Consider the following 25,672-nt stretch of genomic DNA (forward strand, 5'->3'; position numbering starts at 1 on the left):
GCCTGCTTCCTCCTCTCTCTCTCTCTGCCTGCCTCGCTCCCTACTTGTGATCTCTATCTGTCAAATAAGTAAATAAAATCTTTAAAAAAAAAAAAAAAAAGAATGTTTATGGCAGGTCAGAGGAAAATACTGCGAACCATGCATTTTCTGCCTTTGCTTAACATATTAATTAATAGTATATTTCTATATGAATGTAGTCATCAATGACTTCTATGAGTTCTGGATAGATCCAATGCAAAGATTTTCAAGACCTAAAGTAATGACATGTATTTTCCCTTCTGATAGATTTCTGCCTAATCAGAATAGGGTCATATCTGTGTATTTTTGTACATTATACTATCCCAGGAAGAAATTCAAGAGTAAGGGGGAAAATTTCAAGGCTTCTTTATCTAGGTTCTTTGTTCCTAAAAGGCTTAAAAGACTTGAAAGGCTACTATCATCCTAATTGCCTCATTACCAGTTGGAAATTTTGAGATAAACCTACAGGCATGAGCTCACATGTATGGGTGGGTGGGGCTTTTTGTTGAGTTAGTACTTTATGCAATTCAACTTCAATTTAACACCCTTCCTCTAATTTCCCTGTCAAAATGCAGCATGATTTAGAATTGAACAATATTAAATATAGGTAGGAAAGCACTGGAAGTTATGAAAGATGCTACAGGAGCATAAGGTACTGTGATTTCATCTAATGAGAGAACATCTTAGTTTCAAAACTATTTCACAATCAATGTTCTACGCTAACAGATAAAACAGTGGTTAACCCAGAGGCTACATGCAAACAGAAACAACAAAACGTACAGTGAACGCTCTCCCTTCATTTGTTTCCTTAGCAAATAGAACTTGATTGCCGAGTTCTTCACGGAACGATGAGTCTTTTTGTGTTTTATTTCTATCTATAGACACAGAGATCTGTCCCTCTGCCATGGAGATGTTGTCTTATATGAGAATCGTATTTCAGCAAACATAATTAAACCATCACAAACACAGCCTTCCATTAGTCTGATGCATGTAAAAGTATTTCACATTCTGCTGGGGGAAAAGACCACTAAATATTTCATGGGCTTCTCTTGATCACATTGTTTATTTCTCAACATTTAAAAGAGATAATTTTTCCCGACAGCTATTTTTGTCAACGTGTTAGAGTAATAGATATTAAGGGCAAAATTTGCCTGGGATGCCAAAAGCTGGTATTTTCCTGGAATGATGCGTACTGTGTGCATTAAAATAAATCTCACACGGTTCCCCAGAAAATGTCCTTGGCATTTGGTGTGTTCTTTAAAGCTATATTCTGGTAACATTCTGCATCTGAGGTTTCGAGGAGGGGGAGAAATCATATTTTGATTGGTGTGGTTCAACAGACATTTGGCTTTCATGCAAAAAAATTAAAAGAGGACACTAGAGGGCGCTGTTTGATTTTTCTTTTTTCCCCTCTGTTGTGTCGCAGATACCAGTGCATGGGGCACGAAAAATGCCATCGTGTTCTCCAAACCAGGGCCAAATTACAATGAAATGCAGGGTATAGAAATCCCCTGAGTTCCGGGAGAGAGGCTGGAAGCTTCAGCATAGGGTAGATGCTAAATTAATTCAGAAATAGTAAACAAGTAATTCTTTATTACCCTAAACCTGCATGACTATCATCTTTGGATAATTACTAAATTCCTTTGGTTGAAAGAAAGATTTCAAGCTCCCACTAAATGTCAAATGGTACTAAAAATAGCTAGAATATTAGACAATGTAAAACAATTAGTGCTTTCAAGTTTTGCCATCAGGACTTTGAGTAGCGCACACACCTACTACTGGTTAAGAAACTAATTATAGAGTTCCCAATTGTCAGAAATGCCAGACCCCAAGATGTTGTTTCTTTTGATATCAGACGAATACCAAGTTAATAAGATTCTCAATTAACTTCCTTTTAACCTTTGCTAAGCAAGTGCCTTTTTTTTCTCCCCTTCCTTGAGGCAAATCTTTCTGAGTGGCAGGAAAAGGCACTGTTCTGGAGTTAATCTAAATATATACTATCGTATGATTTACACTTGTATAGTGTCACTTTCTAACATGACAATATTGAAAAGAAGCTTCATATTCTCCCATTACAGAAGGAAAGTTAAGGCAAAACGCTGCGGAGTGATTTGTTTCAAGTGGAGAATTGGTGGAAGGGTCAAGATCATCTTCCGGTTCTGCCTTCCAGATAGTCAGATAAAGGGTCTGTTTGGTTTTAGTTCTGTAAAAATATTTCCCCCGAATACAGATAGGAGTGACTGCCTCTAAGATCACACGACAGCTATCCCCACGATTTCTAGTTCTTCTGTCCTCTGGCTCACTGGGAGCTCGTTCTTCGCTGCTCTCAGTTAGTTACAGCCGCGAAACTGCTTCGGACAAGGAAATGGGAACAGAAGTGATATGGTGTCCCTTCCAGGCTGTGAGTCTCCGCCTTCTCTCCCCCTGCCTAGGTGAGCCCCAAAGCCTGTTGTTGACCTGGCAGCATCAGGAGGCAATGAAGTCTCAAGAGATAACAAGTGTTGGCGAGGATGTGGAGAAAAGGGAACAGGGCTAGTGGGAATGTAACTTGGGGCCGCCGCCATGGAAAACAGTACAGAGGTTCCTCAAAAAACTAAAGGTAGGACTAGCGTACAATCCAGCAGTTCCACTTCTGGGTAATTGTGCAAAGGAAACAAAACCACTGACTTGGAAAGTTAACTGCAGCCCAGGTTTACTGCAGTGTTACTTACAATAGCCAACCTACAGAAACAACCTGAGTCCCTCCATAGACAAACAGATCAAGAACTGCTGATACACATACACACATGAGCGGACACACACACACACTCTCTCTCTCTCTCTCTCTCTCTGTTATTCAGCCACAAAATAAAGAAGGAAATCCTGCCATTTGCTACATCATGGATGGACCTGGAGGGCGTTAAGCTAAGTGAAATAAGTCAAAGAAAGACAAATCCCACATAATCTCACTTAGACATGGATTCTTAAGAAAAAGTGAAAAGAAAAAGAATTCACAGATACGGACACTTGCCAGAGGTGGGCTGGGGGCAGTGGACAACATGAGTGACGCAGTCAAAGTGCGTCAACAACTTTCCAGTCAACAACTGGAAACAACAAGTTTCCAGTTGGCGAATGAATAAGTCTTGAGGACGTGATGGACAGCTTGGCCACTACAGTTAATAACTGTGTTGCATATTTGAAAGTCAGTAAAGAGAGATCTTAAAAAGTTCTTATCACAAGAAAAAATATTTATAACTATGCAAGGTAACATATTAACTAGACTTATTGTGGTGATCATTTCATAGGACCAGAGCCCACTAGCATAGGTTAAGAAAGAATCCTTAGTGGGTTTTTTTTTTTAAGATTTTATTCATTTATTTGACAGAGAGAGAGAGATCACAAGTAGGCAGAGAGGCAGGCAGAGAGAGAGGAGGAAGCAGGCTCCCTGCGGAGCAGAGAGCCCGATGTGGGGCTCGATCCCAGGACCCTGAGATCATGATCTGAGCCGAAGGCCGCGGCTTAATCCACTGAGCCACCCAGGCGCCCCCTTAGTGGGTTTTTAAAAAAGATTTTATTTATCCATTTGAGAGAGAGAGAGAGAGAGTCAGAAAGAGCGAGAGAGAGTGAGCGCACAAGTCGGGGAGAGGCAGAGGGAAAGGCGTAAGCAGACTCCCCACTGAGCAGGGAGCCCAATGTGGGACTCGATCCCAGGGCCCTGGGATCATGACCTGCGTCGAAGGCAGAAGCTTAACCATCTGAGCCACCCAGGCACCCCAGAAATCTTAGTGTTTAAGCCACTGAGATTCTGGGGTGTTCTGTTACAGCACCACAACCCAGCTTCTCCTAATGATAGACATGCCTGGATGTCAACCAAGTGACAAACCAAAGTCCAAGAATAAAACTGTGGCAAGAACAGTTTTAATTAGAAGAGTTTAAAAAAAAAAAAAAGCCAAAGCCCAACAAACTATAGTCTTTCATTTAGAACTTTCTAATGACTTTGACAAGAAGATCAATAAGGGCAAGTTATTAAATACGAAAACACTTCCTCCTTATGTGTTTTTAGCTGAGACCCATCTCAGGGAATCAAATAAAAGAATCAATGAGACATTCTTGTGTTCAATTCAGAATCTGATTGTGCATACCTAAACCATCAACTGTGTCAACGAGAGAGTTTTTCATGTGAAAATGGGACATGCAGGGAACATCGATTTCTCTCTTGGTGAGGAAGCCACGTTTTGTCTCACTTGCAAGAGACATTTGAGTTCCTTAACCCCTCCCAATGCTCAGCATTTCTCCACATCTCAAAATGTCCGAGCTAAAGTAGACACATCTTTTTCTCCAACACCAGCTGCTCTCTAAGCCACCACATGTAACTGGCAAGACAAGCTAGAACTTGTTAATCCTCCCAGAAGATGGGAGGTCAAAGCACCTTGGCACAGACTCCATCTACACTCCAACTTCTTCAGCCCAGCGCCAGTGCGACGTGGTACCCGTTACACACAAGACAACACCGATCATATCCACACCCACAGGCAAGGACACGAGGATTTATGCTCAGCTTTTCACAGAGTTCCCAGAAAAATGCAAAAATACCATCTGCTTAAATCCAAACAACTTCAAAATAAACTCCAAGTGGGTTTTACTTTGTTTTGAACCTGAAAAAGAGAGGCAGTCCAGGGACTGTGTTCAGCAGGGCCCCGGTTTGTACTATGTACAAAAGGCGACGCTCCCTGTTTCTCTGCCACCCCACATGTTCATGTCCTAACACTCTGTAAGGACACACGACAAAACACAGTCAAGCTCTGGGCAGTGGGGTCTACATGACCCAACAGCCACTGCTTTTATGAAATCAGAGCACGCAATGAAATATGCAAAGCTTAACATCATAAGAATGATATCAGTCACCAAGTACCGAGAGTATTTGAACACGAAGTTTATTTAAGCATAAAACACATTAAAAATTATTTGGTTGATTTGTCAGAGAGAAGGGTCTGGGTGTGGGATGGGAGGTGGGGTTCCCCAGGTCTGCAAACAGTATCCCGAGTGGCCAAGCTGCCGCGGCAAGGTGGAGGGACACGAGGGTAGCGAAGGAGCTCATCATAAACAGGAGTGAGCAACACATGCGTATCATAGATCAGACACTTCCAAACATCAGAAAGATTCCTTAGAGAGAGTCAGACCTTCCAGGAAATGCTTCTCGAGATTGCTCCAACAGGCCCTTTCTCGGCAAAAAACTGTGATCCAGAAATAGCACCAGCTTGAGGGATTTTTCTGATTAGACTTCTGGTCAGACTTCCCTAACCAGAGTTTGTTTTTTGTTTTTTTTTTCTTTATTGGTTTTTTTTTTTAATATTTTATTTATTTATTTGACAGGGAGAGATCACAAGTAGATAGAGAGGCAGGCAGAGAGAGAGAGAGAGGGAAGCAGGCTCCCCGCTGAGCAGAGAGCCCGACGCGGGACTCGATCCCAGGACCCTGAGATCACGACCCGAGCCGAAGGCAGCGGCCCAACCCACTGAGCCACCCAGGAACCGAAGTTTCCAGTGACAACAGTTTGGACATTTTGGGCAAGATACCTGCTTTCCGCAACTGGCTTTTGGAAGCCCCATTGCGTACTTTGAAAGAGGAGGTGGGCATTTCACACATTTCTGGGACTCTGACTATTGGAGGCAGGTGGTATTGCTTTGAGATGCTGGACACTTTTCAATCAGGCTTTGACTTAAGGGCACACACGTTTTATCCTACAGGGGGTTGAAGTAAGTAAATTACAGTACTTTATATAGCAACCTTGAGTTAATTATGAGGTCGTGCCTGATTTATAGACAAAATGCCATAGTGAAATCTGGGTCATGATGAGAAGCAGCGTCCAAACTTGAAGTTCAGTGGAAGAATTAGAGGCTGTGAACAGAGAGGAACATAGTAAGTCCTATGAAGAAAGATAGTTCTTTGATAGGAATCAGAAATCTGTGGTACGCAGCTAAATGAATGAACCCACTCTCTTCATTGTCAAGAACTCACTTTCTCCAAATGGCACTGACCGAGGCAGGAAAGAAGCAGAATTAACTCAACCTTTAGCAGAGTCCTGCTAACCTCAGAGAAACCCATGTGCTAAGGCGACTGCAAGAAATCTTGTTTGTTGGATCAACCATCCCAGTCCCAGCCACAGCCCAGGCAGACTTGGTGACCAGATTTAAGGCCAATACTTGGTCCTGAAATAGTGCTCGCCAAGATGGTGCTAGAATTCCTTGGCATTCCCCTCATGTCTCCATCTTAATTTCTGGAATTTTCATAAGCCAGTTGCTGACTGACTGGGCTTCCCATGTGAGCGTCGCCTCCTCAGGGGAAAGGGCTCCCCGTGCCCAGCCGCCTGCCCGGGACAGGGCATGCATCTACCTCTACAGCTCTTGCCGTCCTCCTGCAGGGTCCCCGTCACACAGCTGCACAGAGGCCCGTCGACTCGGCTCGTGCAGATCTGCTCACACCCTCCGTTGTCCTCACACCAGTCCAGCCCTGGAAAAGAGCAGCTGGTCAGGTCAACCGCAGGCAGATCAAATCTTGGACGTGGATCTCAGGGCAAAGCTTTAAACAGAGGACAGCAAGAAGAAAAGCCCAGTGCCACTGTGGCACTTTCAGAGCCAATGAAAAGGTTTCACTGTCGGGTCCTCTTTTGGTCAGTCACCAGCTTCACGTTGTAGTGGAACTGCACCCAAGAGTTAGTCCGGGCCTTCAAATCCCATTGTTTTAATAATTTATCATTGTTTTGGGGGACATACATACTTTTTCTCCTAATAGGTCCCACTGAAATGATCTGTTCTTTAGGCTCTTTGGTATAATCTGTGGCAATCCTGGAATTTTGTGGGCAAGTCTGAAAGACAGAACACCGGAGGGAAAATTTCAGACAATTAAGCCGATAACTTATTCTTTACCACATCTCCAGCCTCCAAAAGAGGCAGCGGTTCCAGCCTCGAGCGCTATTGCTGCTCCGATTAATTAGAACCAGTGCATTCTTGATCCTGGAGCCCACTGGGACTCGGGGCTTCACGTTGAACAGAATTAAATATATTCTCCACATAAGAGTTCGATTCAAAGAGGTTCCCTTCCCAGGGATGAGGATTGTTGGATCGCATCTGGCAACAGGGTAGGCAGCTGCATGTCTAAGTGGCTTGGCCACAATTCACAGCTTGATTCTGCAAAGGCTGGGGAAGCACAGGGCTGGAGTGTTAAAGAACACGGAGCACATCCCAGGGCAGTGAAGTCTTAAGGACGCCGGTGTCTGGTGGGGATGTAAGCCTGGCGTGGAAGGGAGGACTGGCTTGTCATCTCATTCCAGCAGCCCCTCCAGGAACCCCTACGGAGCCTCAGACCCTGGCGTGGGTCTGGATGAGCTGCAGGAGAGTCACGGTCTAAAGAATGCCTAGATAAAGTACCCTGAACCCAGGAGTTTGTTTCGATCGTATGCTGGAGCTTGGCCCCCACGGTTCCCTTCAGATTCAGGTGTCTTGGCTCCTTGAGACTCTGGTGTGGGTACAAAGGTCCTCAATGGGGCCAGTTTTGCCCCTTCCTCCTGCCAGATACCCTGGAGGGGTATTTGGCAATGCTGGGAGGAATTTTGGGGTGTGGCAACTGGGGAGGAGGTGTTTTTGCCTCTAGTGGGTAGAGGCCAACGTTGCTGCTAAACATCTTACAACACACAGAACAGTCCCTACAACCAAGAATAATTTGGTCCGAAAAGTCAGTAGTGCTGAGAAACCCTGGTCTAGTGCTATGCCCACGACAGACTCACAGTTCAGAGACAGAGAAGGGGAGTAAATTGACATTATTCTACCGCATCCTCTCCTTCCTATCTCACCAAAGAGGCCTGTTGCTCCTAGGCATCTGGGGAGGATTTCAACTTAGCCACTTTCAGGAGCTGTGGGTGCCACAGAACCCTCGGGAGCCAGCCAGAGCCTGGCAATCGTGATCCCCGTGTTGGGCAAAGCGGGGCAGTGAGAAATAAAGCGAGGCATTTCATTTTCATGCCCTCACTTACTATTTTACAGGAGTACTTTTCAGAATCGCACAGTGACACTGCACAGTGAAGATGAACTTCGTCGTAATCCCCAATGAACTTGAAGACAGTGACATGAAAGCGACAGGTTAGGGAGACGCCGTTCTCCTCGATGCCTATGGTGTTATCTTTAATGTTCTGACACCTATTCAGGAGAAAATGGAATCTTTGCTTCACACATTGTCTTCTATTTCATATAAAACCATCATGATAGGTAAGAATGTCTTTGCATTTGAGAGTGACCTCTGGACCGTGTGGTTTCTCATTTGCTACCACTCCTATTTTCATAGTTTGTTTTAAAAGCATCGAATAACACCTCAAATTAGTATCCTAACTGCAACTAAAAGCAGGATGACTGCAGGGACTGTCCCCAGTCTCCCCACGGCTTCCGTTTCTCGTTCTGCCTCTCACAGTGTCCTGCATTACTGACACCAGCTCTGCAACCACGCCATCAGTCCTCACCTTGGCTGTACTTTCTCTGGGGAATTATCACATGGGGGAGGGTCCCCTGATTAAAACCCTACTGGGCCATATCCATGCGTTAAAACAGGTGGGAGCTGGAGGAGAAGTCAGAGCAGTCCCAGATGAGCGGCACGTGGCTGCTTCTTTGCTCGCCCTGGCCCCCACCCTTCATGGTATTGGGCCAGTGGGCAGTGACAGCCGCCAGCCTCCCTCAGGCACACCTGGAGTTCCTCAAATGTATCACAGCCACTTCTGTCGCACTCTCTTTCCACGTGCAGTTTCCCCAGTCTGCAAGTCTTCCAATGCATGCATAGCCCTGTTCTTTCCCCAACACCAGTCTGTGGCTCCCCCTTCTCTACGGATACCCCTAACACTGCCCTGACCACGTGGGAAAGGTGGCTTTTCCTGGATTCCTGGAGCACAAGAACCCGGATGCCTTCCTCACTGGGTCTCCACACACCCTGCAGGGCACCCAGGATGGATCTAAACATCTTTGTGGATGAATGCACAAGTGAACACATGACTTGTGCCAAGGCTGGCCGAGAAGTTATCTAAAAATGATGAAGATAAAAAGAGTGGCTCTTTTTTTTTTTTTTTTAATCTTTCCTTCCCCAAGCCCACAGGATTAAATAGCTTAGTGATAAGGAAAATTAAAAACCGGAGTTATCCTCCAGCATCCCCACACCTATTAGGTTTTGTAATTAGTCTTCAAGACAATAGTTTAAGTGTTTTGAAATTAAAACTTACCTGCCATACTTTTCCTTGTCACTGTTATTCATTTGAATAATCTTAATTGGTCCAAAGTTTCTAAAATGCTCACAGCCCTGCGATCTTCACACAGGCCTTCCCTCTTAACCAGACGACCCCCTCCCAGACAGATGACTTGTTATTCAGGTACCGGAAATGCACGGAGCAAAAGGAAGGCCTGGGGAAGCACGGACAGGCTCTGTGGATGCCTGCCTTGGTATGCACACAGGCCAAGCCCTAGAACCCTTTGTCCACCATCAGAGAAACAACCATCCTTTCTTCTGTCCAGATGCATTAAAAGGAGAGAGCAGCAATGGGCATGGGGGTACTTCTGAGTCCCTGGAAGATAGGGGTACCGTTGCTGCCCTCCACTGAGCTGGAGAGGAACAGCTAACCCCCCACAATTCTGAAGTGAACCCATTTTGCTGCTCACACATTTGTCACTGTACATTGGTTTTCCCATGCGACAAGTTCACTGGGAACATAATAACCAAATCCCTCCAAGAAAGGTCAGAAAGACTCATGAATTAAAATTCCCTCCTATGACAAAAGCAAATAACAGTTTCATCTGAAGGCCTTTGTTCAGACCCTGGGGGAGGCTGAGATGTATGAACACGCTCACTCACTCGCTCTCCTCTCTGAATGCCGCTGCATCCTCCAAAGGAGACACAGGCCCTCCAACAGGGCCGGCATCGGTACAGGTGCTCAGATCTGAGCTCTTTCACTTTAGGAAAGGACTTTGATGGGAAGGAGAGGCCTCCAGCCTGTAAGCCACCGAGGAGTCACCACGTCCTTCCCTTCACCTCTGAAAAGCCCAAGAATCAGCTCAGAAAGTCAAAAGCCTCCGCACCCCAAAATACAAGTCCCATCCGGCTGGTGAGGGAGGCCATGTGTCTTAATGCTTGGAAGGATCCCTCTCTGACCCTGACTTGTTGAGTTGCCCCGGGTGAACTATGTACCTAACTTCTCTGCAAAGTAGTAGATATTCACTGTTTGCCCAGATCCATGCCTTCTTTTAAGAAACTATTCCTTTTTGGGGCGCCTGGGTGGCTCAGTTGGTTGAGCAACTGCCTTTGGCTCAGGTCACGATCCTGGAATCCCGGGATCGAGTCCCGCATCAGCTGCCTACTCGGCAGGGAGTCTGCTTCTCCCTCTGACCCTTCCGCTTCTCATGCTCTCTCTCTCATTCTCTCTCTCTCAAATAAATAGATAAAATCTTAAAAAAAAAAAAAAAAAAAAGAAACTATTCCTTTTCAAACCTCAAAACTGATTATAGTAGCCACAGTGCTCCCTGACCACCTCAGGGTTGGTGTTGACCCAGGCTAGTCATTGCAGGTCAGGACATGCTACCCCCCCACCCCCCAAATACTGAGTATTTTAAGGTGAAGGAGTTTGAGAAAATGGCAGTGGCAGAAAGGTCATGGTGACCTTTCCCTGACTCTACTCCCCTGAAAAAGGTCACAAAGCCCTCAGGTGACAAGAGCCCTCCCTCCTGCAGGAAAGGAGAATCCTTACCTCCAAAGACAGACGGACACCAAGAAGAATCCTAACTAAGAGGCTCTGCTAAGCTTCCCCTGGTTTACTACACTTACCACATACCCCTTGACCTCTCCTACTTCTCTGTGGCTGTCCCCACTTCATCTAACCTAGCAGAAAATACTCAGGTTCGACCAATTGTTTATGCCCTGATTTCCTTACGGAAGCTTCCGTGTCACCTAAAACCTATATGAAATAAATGCTGTTCTTGTTTAATTCTCATAGCCAGGAGGAACTACTGTTACTTGACATAACCAGTTTCTAAAAAATTAAAATAATTATTGTGATTTGGTCTATAGTCTTTTCTTCTGATTCATTTTTTCCATAAATTTTGTTACATAACCACTGTGTTTCAGGAAACACAGTAGGTGCCAGGCATTTAGTGGTGAATAAGAGACTCCTTGGTTTTATAGGCTATTGTAGTTTCTTCTACTATTCTCTTCTTCTACTCCATTATTTTACTTCTTCTCAAATTTTGACAGGTGCTCTGTTCACCAACCATCAGTTCTTCTCATGACATGCTTTTGTGTAGGTGATCCACAGTTCTCTTACGCTGAAATCTGAAGTAGGCAGGACACAATCCCTTCTTGCATCACATTTTGTAGTTAATGCCACAAGGACTCCGGAATCTGCTACCAAGCTGCTGTGTGACTTTAAGCAAGTTGCTTGGTCTCCCTGAGCCTCAGTCTGCTCATCTACAAAGGGAGGTTTACAATATCTACCTCACAGGCTGTTAAGAGAATTCTAGCTCATGGATGCGAAATACAAACATTAGCTCCCATTCTCTTCTCTAAAAACTGATGTTGATCGATATTTATGCAAAGGGCTCTTGAGGCTTGTCCTCTGATAAGAGGCCACTCACCCTCCTTCGATGATGAAGTATCGGAGTTTGTCATTGCTGTCGCGGGAGGGCGTGGCATAGCATTTGTTCAGGGTCAGGATCAAGTGCGTGGCGTCAGCCCCAACCACGAAGACCCCTACATACAGCACATCTCGAGTTGTCAGCACCACTTCGCCCTGGCGGTAAGGGTGTTTGTAGGAGGCATTTTTGTAGAGGGCCATCTTGGTGGTGAAGCTGCCTTCTTGGGTTGGAACTGTAAGGTTAATGACACTAAAAGGGAAATGATCATGAGTCCAGGGACTCCCAACAATTACATTTATTCAATGACTACCATTTTCAAGCTGAAAATGCAGAGGGAAGGCAAAGTAGATGATAGTAAAGTCTAAGTCCAAAATGGTACCCCAAATGGCAAGCTATATGTGGCCATTAAAATCAAAATGAAATAAAATTTGAAAAGCCAATTCCTCAGCACCCCTAACCACAATTTCCACATATATCTACTGTACTAGATAGTAACACAGTATATTTCTATCATTGTAGAAATTTCTAATCCATAGTGCTGGTCCAAGGAATTTAGGTGCAGAAAATATGAACTATTTCTTCCCTCGTGTTTCAAAGACAAATGCTAGCAAGCAATTTTGATTATGCTAACCTTGACTGTCAAGGAAAAGACAAAGCAATGCGCACAGCCCATGAGATTCTTTACCTCAGCATAGGCTTCACGACAGAATCTAAGGAGATCTTGATATCCAGCTCATAAGCACACGAAAATTCCACATTGATCGTCCGGTCCCTAGTGATGATGTTGCCAGTGTTGTTGGCACTTTCGATCCAGATTGTGTTTTTATACATGATATGAGTGCCATTGGACTGCCGAGCAAAGGAAGGTCAGAAATCATTAAATGTGCGAGTGAGTATGTGGCTTACATTTCAAACCGAACCCACAGCTCTGAAAGTGGAGAAGTGGCTTCGTTCCATACATAACCAAGAGGCTGGTACAAGTCAGGACGGAGCTAGCTTCAGCATTTACTAACAGTAATGATGAAAGTATTGCAATGGATGTCAACAGCATCCTTCAGTCTGATAACCTTGAGTGTCCACGGAGGCTGAATACACGTACCCTGAATTCTAACTACCATCAGCCCCAGTTATCTGTGGGAAACCAAGATGGGGACAGCATGAAGTATTGCCATCCCAGGGTAATATAAATCTTTTTCAAGTCCTAATCCAAAATCTCTCCTTCACCAAATCTTCTATCAGACCTTCCCACAAGGACCACAATGAACAAAGGCACGTTGCACCTGCTTGCTCCTTTCACTCCTTGATAAAGTGTTAATGATCCCAGTCATATATATATACACATACCTGTTCCTTCCTGGTGTCATATATATATGTATATATATATATATGGAATAGGAAGGAACAGGAAGATAAGCAGTAAGATGCTTTGCCAACCTATACATTAGATAATCTGACATGATGTATTTCTTGATGTATTTCTGTAGCCAACTCTTATATGGTGTCTGGGATATCCTTACCCCCCCAAACTCTTCCTTTACCTGGAAGAACAAGAGAAGCATGAGGAAGGTAACAAAAATGTGTCAACCGTGCAGGACAGAGGATGACAGCAGACAGTGCAAACAGAGGACGGGAGCCGGTCACTTATCAAGATCTCTCAGTTCAATTAACCACTCAACACCAGATGATTCTCCTTGATGTCTTTCATATCAGCTATGCTTTGTGCTGTTTCCCATGGAGGATATTTCTAAGGAGACCACCCTGAAGTTGGCTTTAAAGACACCCAACATGCAAACATCCAGGACCGTCACTACCTCGGCCAGATGTCCTTTCCAGCCCAAGGTTCTCACCTGCACAATGTTGCCGCAGTTCCCTTTGGTGTTGTTGATCTGAAAGGAGATGAAATCTTCCCCCTCGATGTGGGAGCACTGTCTATCATTGATCCTCACGCCCTCCCTCTCAAAGCCAAGCTGGAAGAGTTTGCACTTAGATATGGATACTTCCATCTGGGATGCCTTGCAGGTCACCTCTGCATCAATGATGTCATGGGAGTCTGCGGGGAAGAGTTATGATGAAAGGCAAGTCCGGGGGAGTTGGTGGTGCTGCAGGGGTGGGGGGCGAGGCATCCCATGACCGTTTCCTTGAGAAGAGGCTAATGATCTTCTCACAAAGGCTGGGCATTTCTAATGAAGCTCTGATCCAACCATATGAGTATATGAAATCATTCAAAGCAATAACTGGGATGTTGTTAAGCTTTTTTAAAAAAAGATGGACCTAATGAAGTGTGTTTTGCCTTTTCTTCCCAAACCCAGGACCTTGCCCCACTTTGGTGGGAGCTACTTTCCCGTGAGTTGTGCACCACATCTGGTTTATCCTAGAGGGGCTAAAGGACGTGCCCCTGGTGAGAGCAGCCACAGGCAGGCCACTCCTGGAGCCCCCATGGATTCCCAGGCACCTGCTAGGAGACTTTTGACATGATTAAGCCAATTGACATTTTCTAGGAGTACATAAACACAAGCTAAGGAGCACTATAGAGACAGAGAGAAGCATTTTAGCTGCTCAGATAAAGCCCTTGAACAGCCCCCCTCTGAGAGAGACTTTCAGTCAAGTAGGATGCTATAATTCAGCACATGCCTTCTCAGTGATCTGGTTCCAGCCAAGGGCACGAGGTTGGGGATGTAAAGTAGCACCCCCTTCAGGCCAGCATCATGGGTGCACCCGGCGGGGACAAAGCCCTTCCTACCTTATTGATGCTGCCGTTGGGAACGGGTGTTCACTATTTGCTTCAAACCCTGCAGTTGCTTCTTCAGGACCCATTAATCTGGCTTTCAACGAGTCTTAGAGCACCTGGCACTCTTGCTCTGAGGGTTTCGTGTTTGTGTCAAACTGCCTGACTTCCCCGTGAGACTACAAGATCGATTTGGATCTCTGATGTTGAAGAGGGCTTCAGCAGAAACTGGCTGACTCGATTCATGTACACATTTAGGTGTTATCCCTTATTGAAAAAGAGGCGGCAGCTATGAGGAAATGAACATTAACCTACTTTGAAGACATCAGGTTGCTTCCTCGTTCTGCCTCAACGCTCATGAAAGCTTCTTGAGGTGGGTCTCTAACTAGGGCGGCTGCACTGGCTGCACCCCTGGAGCCCTTCTGTGCAGCGGCCTGGCCTCCCTCAGGGTCCCCGGTCTGGGCAGGGAGGCGGCAGGTGTCACTCACTGTTGCCGTAGGGGGGCGGCTCCACGCAGCCACACAGCTCTCCTCCGTTTTCCAGCTCACAGGTCCGGTTGGGACAGTCCGCCCCCACACAGGGATCTTCAACCACTCCTGCTAAAAAGGAAAACACACAGAAGCACGCACGACTTGATTTTCACACCCATGCTCGGCAGCAGGTGGCTGCACTCTGGACTTGCCACTTTCACGGAACTGGCGGTCGTCAGACGGCAGCTGCGAATGAGCAGACGGGGCAACTTTCCAGAAAGTGATGACAACACTAGTGATCGGGCCCTGGCTCCGGGGCCGGCACTGGGCTTCATGCTTCAGCGGCACTATCTCCTCCACCCCTCACGACTGCTCTGCGAACTAAGTACTATTTCATAGCGGCAATGAGCCCAAGGGCCACACAGTGGAAGCTGAGTGGTGAGGCTGGAATGCAGAGACACCGTGAACTGCCAAGATCTACCCCCATCCTGTTCTTACCACATTGGTCTGCCATTACGTGCATTTGTATCTTTGCACTCAGACCGAGTAGGGCCCAACCATTTATCTCCATACTCCCTTGCACCCAACCTCCCCAAAGTTGCTGCTCAATAAGTATTTGTTAAGAATGAAAATTTTAGGACCGGTAAAGTCCCAGAGAGGTCCTTCCAATAGGGCTTCCCGGTCTGTTTTGATTCATGGTCTATTTTTCTCATAAACTTCTATGTACTTAATTTTACAAAAATAGACAAACCAAAACCTACACATAACTCACCAGCACTGACTTAGATTAATTGTACTGTTTTGCCAACAAGGGTAAAACTGTAAGTAAAAAACAAATGTATGTGGACTGCCATCATCATCGTATGATAAACAATTATTTCTGTAGCAGATGAGTCCGCAGACCACCTGCAAGATTGTCAACTCCCCAGTTTAAGAAACGCTAATTGAGAGCATTTTCTTTTAGACACTCGTTTCTTTATTTAAAGAACCTCTCTCCCTATCAGATGTAATAATCCTCCTATTCATCATGGCATGGGATGGTGAGTGCTAAAGAAACAACAACTGTTCAATCCCAGCATGAGCCAAGTTAGCTTCAAGAATTTAAAAACAAAGCAAAACCCCGTACTGTCTCAGATGCTTCTCCTGACTCAGCTGCCGTGCCCCTCTGCTAAGTAACTCATTGTAAATAGGTGGGAGTTTGGGGATGGCTTGGCATCACCCTGTCTTAATTCCCAGAAAGACAGCTAATGGAGAGTCACCAGCATAATCTAAATACATTTATTTTTAAAGGCTTCCTTTTGTAAAGATCCTTTCACTTGGCCAGTGTGTCCAGTAGCTACGCCGTGCTAAGCACACAGCAGCCACTCAGTGAATGTTATGGTTGATTCACATGACATGAAAACAACCCAAGAGAATAACAAAGTGAGACCAAAGCCCAGAGAGGAGAAAAACTCCTCCCTTACAAATATGGTGGTCCATACACCAACTGCCAAATCGGACATGCCCTTACACAGAGAGAAGTTTTTAAAGTTTCAAAACAGTTTATCTTAAACTGTTTGAAAGTATTGCTTATTAGCACAGCAGGGTAAAATATCAAAGTTATCCAAAAAACGATGTTGGTTTTCAACAGAGACTAGTAATTTGTCAAGAGTTTCTGAAATCATTGGATACATATTCTAATCAGCTACATTGACTTTAGGATCTGAATTGAGGGCATCCCTATTCTTGGTCAGGTTTAGTCTGCAGATAGACTGAAATGCATGCAGACTTGCAATGTGCCAGCTTTCCTAGTGGGACCAGGAGGCACACCAGGTTAGTACATTCTGTTGGCCACAGTATCATACTGCATTAATAAGACAGGTGACTATTTATGTATATGGACACATATGGATATGATACATTTATATATACATGTATACTTATATGTGTTTCTACACATATTTACTCCATCTATTTGATTCACTTAGTAAGAAAATGAGCAAACAGTATAATGGATATACACATCAAAATGATTTTTTTTCTTTTTTAAAAAAGATTTTATTTATTTATTTGACAGAGAGATTGTGAGAAAGAACACAAGCTGAGGGGAGAAGGAGAGGGAGAAGCAGGCTTCCTGCCAAGCAGGGAGCCCGATGCAGGGCAGGAGCCTGACACAGGGCACGATCCCAGGACCCTGGGATCATGACCTGAACCAAAGGTAGCTGCTTAAATGACTGAGCCACCAGGCGCCCCCCAAAATGATTTTCTTACTATAGAAAAAATGTAAGAATTTATAGATCTACTGGGTGACAGGCATTAAGGAGGGTACATGATGTGATGAGCACTGGGTGTTAAAAGCAATGGATGAATTACTGAAATCTACATCTGAAACTAATGATGTACTCTATGTTGACTAACTGAATTTAAAACAGGAATCTATAGATCATTGGCTTATTAGTTAATTTAATATATGTACAATCCCTTTAGAAATCCAACCACAGCTTCCTTTCAAGGCAGGCAGATAGAGTCCCCTCAATTCCAACTCAACTTGTCGCTTGCCACATGCCTTCCCTTTCTGAGCTGGGCTCTGACCCATGTTCAAGGAGGTGAGGAAGAGCTAGATTTGGGATCTGAAAGCAATCAGGATGCCATCCTCTGTTCCTCTACCTCATCAGTCACTGGATGGGTGCTCCTCCAACCCAAAGAACCTCATCTGCCCAAGCTGGTTTCCCAAATTCCACAGCTGGAGAGGAACGACAGGTGGGTAAGCCTCCCCTGAAATGCTCTCCCCTCCCCCCCCCCACAAATCTCTGCTGTAGCTCTCAATTCTTCAAGCCTGGGCACAGACCTATGGCTAAAGGTGGAGGCCAGCCAGGCAGGCCTCGCCCCAGCAGTGTTACCAGCAGAACTGTTCTTTTTGCTTAGAAAAGAACCAGCAGAAATAAAATAATTCTCTTACAGCAATTCTCCTTCTCGATCCACTCGGTGCTGAGGATCCCGAAGGAGCGACAGGACTCCCCGTAGGCGGCCAGGGAGCCACAGAGCTGGTACTTGTAGTGGTTGTAGCAGCCGTCCAGGTAGCAGGACTCGTAGAAGGGGAGGGGGTCGAGAAGCCCATAGCAGGGCTGGAAGAAGCCCTTCATGTCGGTGAGCTTCAGGCAGTAGCCATCACCCTGCATCTTCTGGATGTGCACATTATCACACATGGCCGCGTACTGTGAGAACTGCAGCTCGTTGCAGCTGGGGGCGAGAAGTCTGGTCAGACGAAGCGAGGCCAAAACAGCCACCCAAGATACCCGCTGGGAGGGAAGACCCCGCCTGTTACCTCGTCTGCTAACCCGGAAGTCAGCGAAGTATGCGGATTCCAACGCTAATTGGCTATGTGATCTTGGGTAAATCAGGTGCTACTGATCTCAATCTATCCATCTAAGAAAGCAACATGTAATTCCTATTGTTGCTATCACCGGGAGAAGGGAGGGTAAACGAAAATAATGGGTTGGTGGCCAACGTGTCAGATGAAAGGCAGATATTGATATGAAAACCGTTCACCCTTGATAGGATTGATATGATAACCATGAACAGGTATTGACATAATAACCAATAACAACCATAATAATAATGAGAATTACTATTATTAATAAATAATAGTAATACTGGTAGTTGGTAGAATAGTTGTCTAGAACCCTTCTAAAGCACTTCCCACACAGCTATCAGAGACCAACAGCAAAACCATCACAAGAAAATTGGTATCCAGCTGAAATAGTTTATGAAGGAAGGAAAGGGAAAGAGGGAAGGAGAAAGTGAGGAAAGGAGAAGCTCAAAAAGAGTCGTTAACTCCTCAGGAGAAGATTCTGGACTTGGCCACTTCCAGGGCCCCTCATGTAACTCATTCTGCTCTAGCTTCCATTTCACCTAGAAAAGGAAGAGACTGGACTAGATATTGCCTGAGGTTTTTGGGGTTTTTTTTAAAGATTTTATTTATTTATTTGACAGACAGAGATCACAAGTAGGCAGAGAGGCAGGCAGAGAGAGAGGAAGGGAAGCAGGCTCCCTGCTGAGCACAGAGCCTGATGCGGGGCTCGATCCCAGGACCCTGGGACCATGACCAGAGCCAAAGGCAGAGGCTTTAACTCACTGAGCCACCCAGGCTCCCCTGCCTGAGGTTTTTTCCCAGCTCTGGGTCCTATAATTCAGGACTGTCTTATTTATGATACAGTACTCCCCTTATAACTGCATCATTTCCCCACCTGGGAATTTAGCTGACGCTAAAGTACAAGGGGTGGAGCCATTACACAAGCAAAGAAACACCAGGAAAAAGAAGCATATCTATAGATCCAGAAATAGGTAACAAAATTCAGCAGCTCCGAGGTAATCTGAATTAAGCACCTTTGGAATAACTTGTTTAACTTACTCTATTTCAGCTGGCAAGAGAGGGGGTCTCATAATAACTTCAATGACTTCCATTTTTTTGAGAAGACTTTCCTGATCTCCACCAACCTCTACCTGCACAACCTCAACCAAGCCTTCTGGAGAAAGTCATGGGCACACAATTAGACCCAGCCCCTGGGGAGCAAGGGATAGCTCTTCCTCTCCCAGGGGACAGCTGGCCAAGACCTCAGTGTTTAATCCTGGGCACCCTCTTGTTTGGCCAAGGGCTAGATGATGTGAAGACTCGGAAACATATCACTGAAGCCCAATTCCTTCCTCTGCTGTTCAAGAAATTACTGAGCCCTCTGATGTGTCTATTTGTCTCATGAAAACTCCAAAGACCTGGGGCTCAACTCTTTGCAGCAGAGGAGCGGTGATGCTATGAGAGCACATTCCTCATTAACACCTGTCATGGACAAAGGGAATATGTGGGGACACAGAGTCTAGCTGCTAGAACTCTCACCTCTTCTGCATGCCATTGGTTTTCCAGCTCTGGGCCAGCACCACGCTGCTCACCACTGGCTTCCCCCGCAAGGTCACATAGTCATCGGTTAAGTCCCCATTGAAGTTGCCACAGAGGCCACACACTTTGTTCTGCAGCCTCTCGCTGATGCTGATTTTTATGACATTGAAACCATTGTAGTAGATCTGGATGTCGGGGCTGGTGTCTATCACCAGGAACCCCTCACTGCTGTAGATTTTGGTTGCCAGCCCAGTTATAAATGGAACATTCACTTGTGTGCCATTCACCTATGGGGGTGGGGGGAGAAAGGTAAATTATAGTAGGGGTTGGCAGCTGTTACTCTAAAGGGCCACTATAGATGTGTTAGGCTTTGTGGGCTATACGATCTCTGTTGCTACTCAACTCTGTCCTCAGGGCATGAAAACAGCCATGGACAATATATAATTAAATTACCGAGGGTGCATTCCAATAAAGCTTTATTTAAAAAAAAAAATGGGAGCAAGTGGATTTGGTCAAATTCTGTAGCTTGCTGAACACTGCCCTAGAATTTAAGGGCATTTACTCATCATACTATCCACAGTCCCCCCCAAAGCAGCAAAACATGAAGGCAGAAAGATAAGAAAACATTACAAAAGTACAATCCACACAAACAGCTGGGGTTTTGTATAAAACCTTCCCCAGCATAAACCAATTACTGAAATGAAATCCCCATCTGTGCTAAGGAATGTCTAACACGGTTAAAATGAATCTGGGGATCACTGCCACATTTACTGTTTTCTTGTGTATAATGTCCAAACTGGAGGTCCTCCCCGCCCCAAAGGTCCTATAGGCAAAGTACTTTCTGAATTCATCATTCTCCTACTTTCTAAGAGTTTCTTTTCTTAGCCCTTAGGATAGAACATAACGTGCTTTTCCTGTCCTTACCAAATAAATTGATTTTTTTCCCTCCTGGTTATTAGTAACTTTTGATTCTTAAAAAAAAAAAGCAGAAGCCTTTTAGAAAATATAATTCTTTACCATTTTGGCCAGCTTGGAGTATTTTATTCAGCAATAATGTCAGTTTTGGTCTCTCGGGTGGTCATTTTGACTTTCTAGCTCCTGTATTTGGGAGTAACGCAGTTGTGTCTATGTGGGCCAATTTATAAGAAGAATTGGAGTGTCAAAAACAGTAGCAGCTTTCATTGAAGTTAAAAACCAGTATTAAAATCCAGACTCTTCCTTTGAAGCCTGCAAAATACTGCCAGTTCTTTTGCCTAACGGTGGACACTGAGCTATCTGATGATTTTTCAAACAGAGATACGCTCCATGCATGATTATCTGAGCCAGTGGCAGAAAGCAGAATACACACAATAACGCTTAATTCTGGAAAACATTAATGTGTGTGTCCTTGCTCTCTATCTGCCCCTCCCCAGCTGGAATCCTAGCACTGGGGACTGACTCCAGCTTCCGGGTCTGCTGGCTTGTGAGCAGCCTGGTTTAGCTGAGAGGCTGAGGTGGCTTTCAGTAGTTTATCAGAGCAGATTATACTTTACCTGGAAGGGGTGGGAGGAATCCAAGTTGGGGGTGGGTTGGAGATCCACATTTATTTAATCTGCCAGTCTAAGATTCACCAGAGCCAGTCAGCCAGGCTAAGGAAGGGCCAACCAAAGAGAAATCCCAGTTTTCAGCCTCCCATTTTCTTTCATTTGCTATGTCATCATGGAGCCCTCTGATAGTGGGGGATGCTCCATCAGGCTTTTAGCGAGGTCGTCATTTGTATGGGCAAATGCTTGCCTTCACCTGACTTTTAGATAGGATAGCAGAAATGAAAGAGCTTGTCTTGGTACAGCTGAGCAGAGCCAAGAGTACTTTTAAAGGCTCTTAAAAACAAACAAGATGCTTTTTGGAAATTAATGCAGAGTCAAAGCTGACTTATCTACCATTTTATCACCTGAGACTCTATTAGCACCCACGCGGTCATTACTGGCCCCAGAATGGTCAGCAAAGGACAGAACAGGGCCCGTTCTCAAACCTGCGGAATCTTTAGACTTTCATTCCTGAAAATCTGGTCCTATCTGGAGGGTATATGCAGAGAAACAATCTATTATCCTCACACTGGGTTGCCTGGGAAAACCACAACGCCCCCTGGCCAAGGCCTCCTTCTACATGTCTTAAGAAATCAATGACAGGCCCGTTACCTTGACAGTGTTCCTGTCGTTGATGAGAATCTGCTCTTCGTTAATGTAGAAGTAGACGGGCGAGATGATAGTGAGGTTGGGCGCCGACCACTTGTCGAAGTTGATAATGAGCTGGAAGGAGATGTCTGGCAGCTTCTGGCAGATGGTGGACAGCACGAAGGCGCAGTTGGCGGGGAAGCGGAGGAAGGCACCATCGAAGGTGCGGAAGACACCGCCGCCCGCAGCCAGGCAGTAGGAGGTCTTGGTGCTGAAGCAGCCGCGCACCCCGTTGCGCAGTGCGCATTCCTCATCAGACTTGCACTGGCGCGGGTCGCACTGGATGAGGTTGCGACGGAAGCAGCGGCAGCGTCGTGTGCAGTCGCTGTTCCAGAACAGCTGCTTGGGCTGCAAGAGAAACGGCGGGCGCTAAATCTGGGCTGTGCGCAGGGCAACAGTCCCCTGCCTCCTGGGGGCACCCCTGCATCTGGACCCTGTTCCCAGCTGGGCTAGCCTCTCTCCAAGGGGTCTGGAATTTGCAACAGGGAGCAGGAGGGGGCTGCTTCCACGCAAATATGACATTAGTTCCACTCCGCTCAGATGCCAGACAACATACAAGTTAGTCTTTATTGGTTTTAGTCAAGAACCTGGGAATCTTAAATAGCTGGATTGTAGAACTAAGCACAGGCAACCTGTGAATGTCTAGCTGTTAGTGGAAGTAAGTGAAGAGGGAAAATATTTGGTGGGAAATTAGTCCCATCAAGAACCGCCTCCACTACGAAGATGAAATTTCAGTTTGCTCAAGAATGATAAAACCACCCCTTCGTCCCTGAAATAGGTTAAAAGAAAGTTATAACCAATTCCTCTGATGAGTCATTTCAACATTTGCTGAGTATGGCCATTCCAAATTTTGTCTTTATACCTATCCACTTGGAATTTACTGCAGTGGCAAGGACCTCCATTCTTTCGTGTTCTGATGGGAGAAATCTAGAGAACAGGGAGGTTCTGGGTTTCAGTCCTAGCCCTGGACCCTCCGTGTCCACCCTGAGGAGCACTACCAGCCTTCCAGGACCTTCCTTGGTTCAGCTCTCAATTAGAGGAAATAATACAGTCTTTTAGGGCAGCTGTGAAGATTAAATTATAAGGCATGTTTCCAGGCATAGCGTAGGCACTCAATAAATTGTAGGTACTGTTCTTACTGGAGAAGAGCCACTCATCCTCCTTGAGAAGGTGAGAAATTATATAGTTACATAAAATACCTGTAGCAAAGCCTATCCCCCATGGTGGCAGCCTATAATTTCCTATTCTTCCCCAAACAAGCAATCATCTGTAGACCCAGTTGTACTTGGTGGAGTTTGTGCTCTTGAACTTGCCCTTGTTCTAGATTGAGAACTCCAGGAAACTGTTGGAAATTGGCCATGATTGTCCAGGTGGGGTGTGGTCTCAACAAGTAGACTTGGTTCTAAGACTGCAGTGTAGGCACTAATTCAATTGACCAGAACAGCACTCTCCAGAGAAGATGTCTGAACTAGGCACAAGAAGGCTTCTGCTTCTGTCTGGTCACTGTTTCCAGCTTTAAGGATAGACTTATCAAAATTCTGGCTACGACAAACAGATATGACTCGGATTTGAAGGTAAATAGATAGAGAACGAGATCTCCAGGACAAGTTTCCCCAGTGCAGTTCATGTCAAGATGCCACTGCTACTTCTTTCATCCTCAAAGTAAACTCATTCCTACCAAGTCTTCCCTCCTTCCAAACCTGAAAAATATTTTGGGTGCCAGCCGCCTTGCAAATTGACTTCATTTCTCTTATCAGATTTGCAGAATAATTGAGTGGATGGTCTGGCCTCTCTCTGATAAGAAGTCAGACATTACATGGGCAGAAAGAGAAAAATAACCTGGCATATGTGGATATGATAAAGGGTAAATAACTCATCCCACAGGAGAACTTGATCATGAAGCTAGCTTCACAGGGGAGTCACTGGGCCCAGTGCGGCTTTCTTTACCTTAATTAGACCTGGCAATGACAGCTGGGTGATTACCCTACATGCTAATGGCTAGATGTGTTCTCCCTTTATTTCCAAAGAAATGTGTTGTTTAAACAGGCCCCCAAGCTTGTTCGAATGGTGGCAAGGAGATGTGGATTATTTGTTCTGTTGAGTTTGCTACTTCCCAGATAGAAACCGTTGTCAAATCCCACTGACTGATGAAAATCGGATAATCATGTTTATAGTGCTAATAGCCTCGGAGAGCTGTACCTGCATTTCCTGAGTGTTCCAAGGGCTTTTATATGCATCATTTCATTAATATGCCTAGATATTTTTTTATTGACAAAATGTTACTCAAGGGACTAAAAACAACAAACACAATAGTATCTCCCGATTAGTGGGCTGCTCGGTGCCAGGCACAAGGTGAAGCACCTGGTGGAGATTATTTGTACAACAGTACGGAGCTGGTATTAGTAGCCATGTTTCATGGATGGGGGCACCCGAAGCTCAGGGCAATGACACAGTTTGTTCACCAACAGCACACCAGCAGTGTGCTTCAGTGACGCTCAAACCCGGCTCCATTCCGTGATGCCACAGACAACCGACATCCATGCTGAGGGGGGCAGGGCACCCCTACTGGATGCAGACATGCCAGTAAAGTCTCTGGACCAGGGAGCAGAGAATGCAAGAGTGTTTTTCAGCTTTGAGTCTGGTTATTTCTCCTCTGAGACTGTGAGAAAATGAACGTCTTCTTATGTTTTTCTCATGTTCTGCCTTTGCCTTTCAAATAAGCAGTGTTTCTAAGAGCTAAACCCACCTCTCCCCGGAAGTCTTCCTTGATTAGTTTTCTAATCTTCTGCTCTGCTTCTGTCTTCGGACACTGAAGCCGATTTCCCACTGAACGTGAACCTAAAGCAACCTCCACATTCCCTCTCTTTTATTTACTCTCAGAATAAATTCAACCTGGTGGTTCTTGAACGAGGTGATATGTTTTTACAAAAAGGAGACATTCTTTATTTTTTTGCCTAATTTATTTCCAATCCAGACGTTTCAATTAGATTTTTTTTTTTAAGTGCTGCAATTCTTTTTCATTTAAAATTGATGAGTTCTGTAGGGTGTGATTTTTCACTCGTTGATGTGTTATTTTGTCATCGTTCTCTTGTTCTTTAAAGTGCCTGTTTCTCCTGAACAGACATTCAAGTTCCTCAAGGCGGGGGACATGCCTTGTCGTCCCCAGCAGCACCTCCAGCACCGAGATCTGCGGGAGCAGATACTCGGTACGTGCAGTTGTTACCTGTCTCCTCGCCAGCAGAAGACGGGCACGTCACCGAAGCAGAGACCCGGCTTGAGGCAGGACCACAGACAAAGCACTTCCTCCAGGGAAGGCCTTTCCTAGCTTGGTATTAGGGCACATAAAGAAAGGTTTCAAAGCACAGAACGTGCATGATTCAGGGAGCTGTCGCGGAAGGTCTTAAGGAGTGAGGTCTGCGAAGGGCGACTTCTTCAGCTCTCCGCTGAAGCCCCCCAGAGAGGGAAGCGGAGGGCGGGGGCAACAGCATTGGACAGTCCAGATAGAACTCTCTGGGGACGGTCCCGGAGTGACAAACGGCCACGAGGAGATGGCGGCCTTCACACGCTTTCGCGGGGCTTCAATAGCCCGAAGAAGGAAGGCCATTCCTCTTGGCCTCGAGCGCCATATTTTCCAGTTAAAAATGTCCTCAGCTGAGACAGCTACAAAGTCGGATTCCAGCCGCCGTATTTCCCCACTACAGCCGCCTCGGAAGCGCTCACCGAGAGTCACCGGACAGAGAACG

The 25,672-nt window shown here is 45.5% G+C and overlaps 1 protein-coding gene across 1 annotated transcript in view; it reads right to left on the reverse strand.

Moving 5' to 3' along the window:
* Positions 1 to 5,522: 5,522 nt before the first annotated feature.
* Positions 5,523 to 25,672, reverse strand: part of TECTA (tectorin alpha) — a 67,890-nt gene continuing 47,740 nt past the window's right edge. The window contains exons 13-23 of the mRNA XM_046017063.1: positions 21,894 to 22,277; positions 19,717 to 20,003; positions 17,785 to 18,080; positions 14,865 to 14,975; positions 13,499 to 13,701; positions 12,337 to 12,500; positions 11,652 to 11,900; positions 8,027 to 8,189; positions 6,775 to 6,862; positions 6,391 to 6,507; positions 5,523 to 5,895 (exon numbers count right to left, since the gene is read on the reverse strand). Coding sequence (XP_045873019.1) covers positions 5,795 to 5,895; positions 6,391 to 6,507; positions 6,775 to 6,862; positions 8,027 to 8,189; positions 11,652 to 11,900; positions 12,337 to 12,500; positions 13,499 to 13,701; positions 14,865 to 14,975; positions 17,785 to 18,080; positions 19,717 to 20,003; positions 21,894 to 22,277 — 2,163 coding nt within the window. The 3' untranslated portion in view covers positions 5,523 to 5,794. The remainder of the gene's footprint in view (positions 5,896 to 6,390; positions 6,508 to 6,774; positions 6,863 to 8,026; positions 8,190 to 11,651; positions 11,901 to 12,336; positions 12,501 to 13,498; positions 13,702 to 14,864; positions 14,976 to 17,784; positions 18,081 to 19,716; positions 20,004 to 21,893; positions 22,278 to 25,672) is intronic.

The sequence above is a fragment of the Meles meles genome, chromosome 8, assembly GCF_922984935.1.
Source record: "Meles meles chromosome 8, mMelMel3.1 paternal haplotype, whole genome shotgun sequence".
Taxonomy (NCBI): Eukaryota; Metazoa; Chordata; class Mammalia; order Carnivora; family Mustelidae; genus Meles; species Meles meles.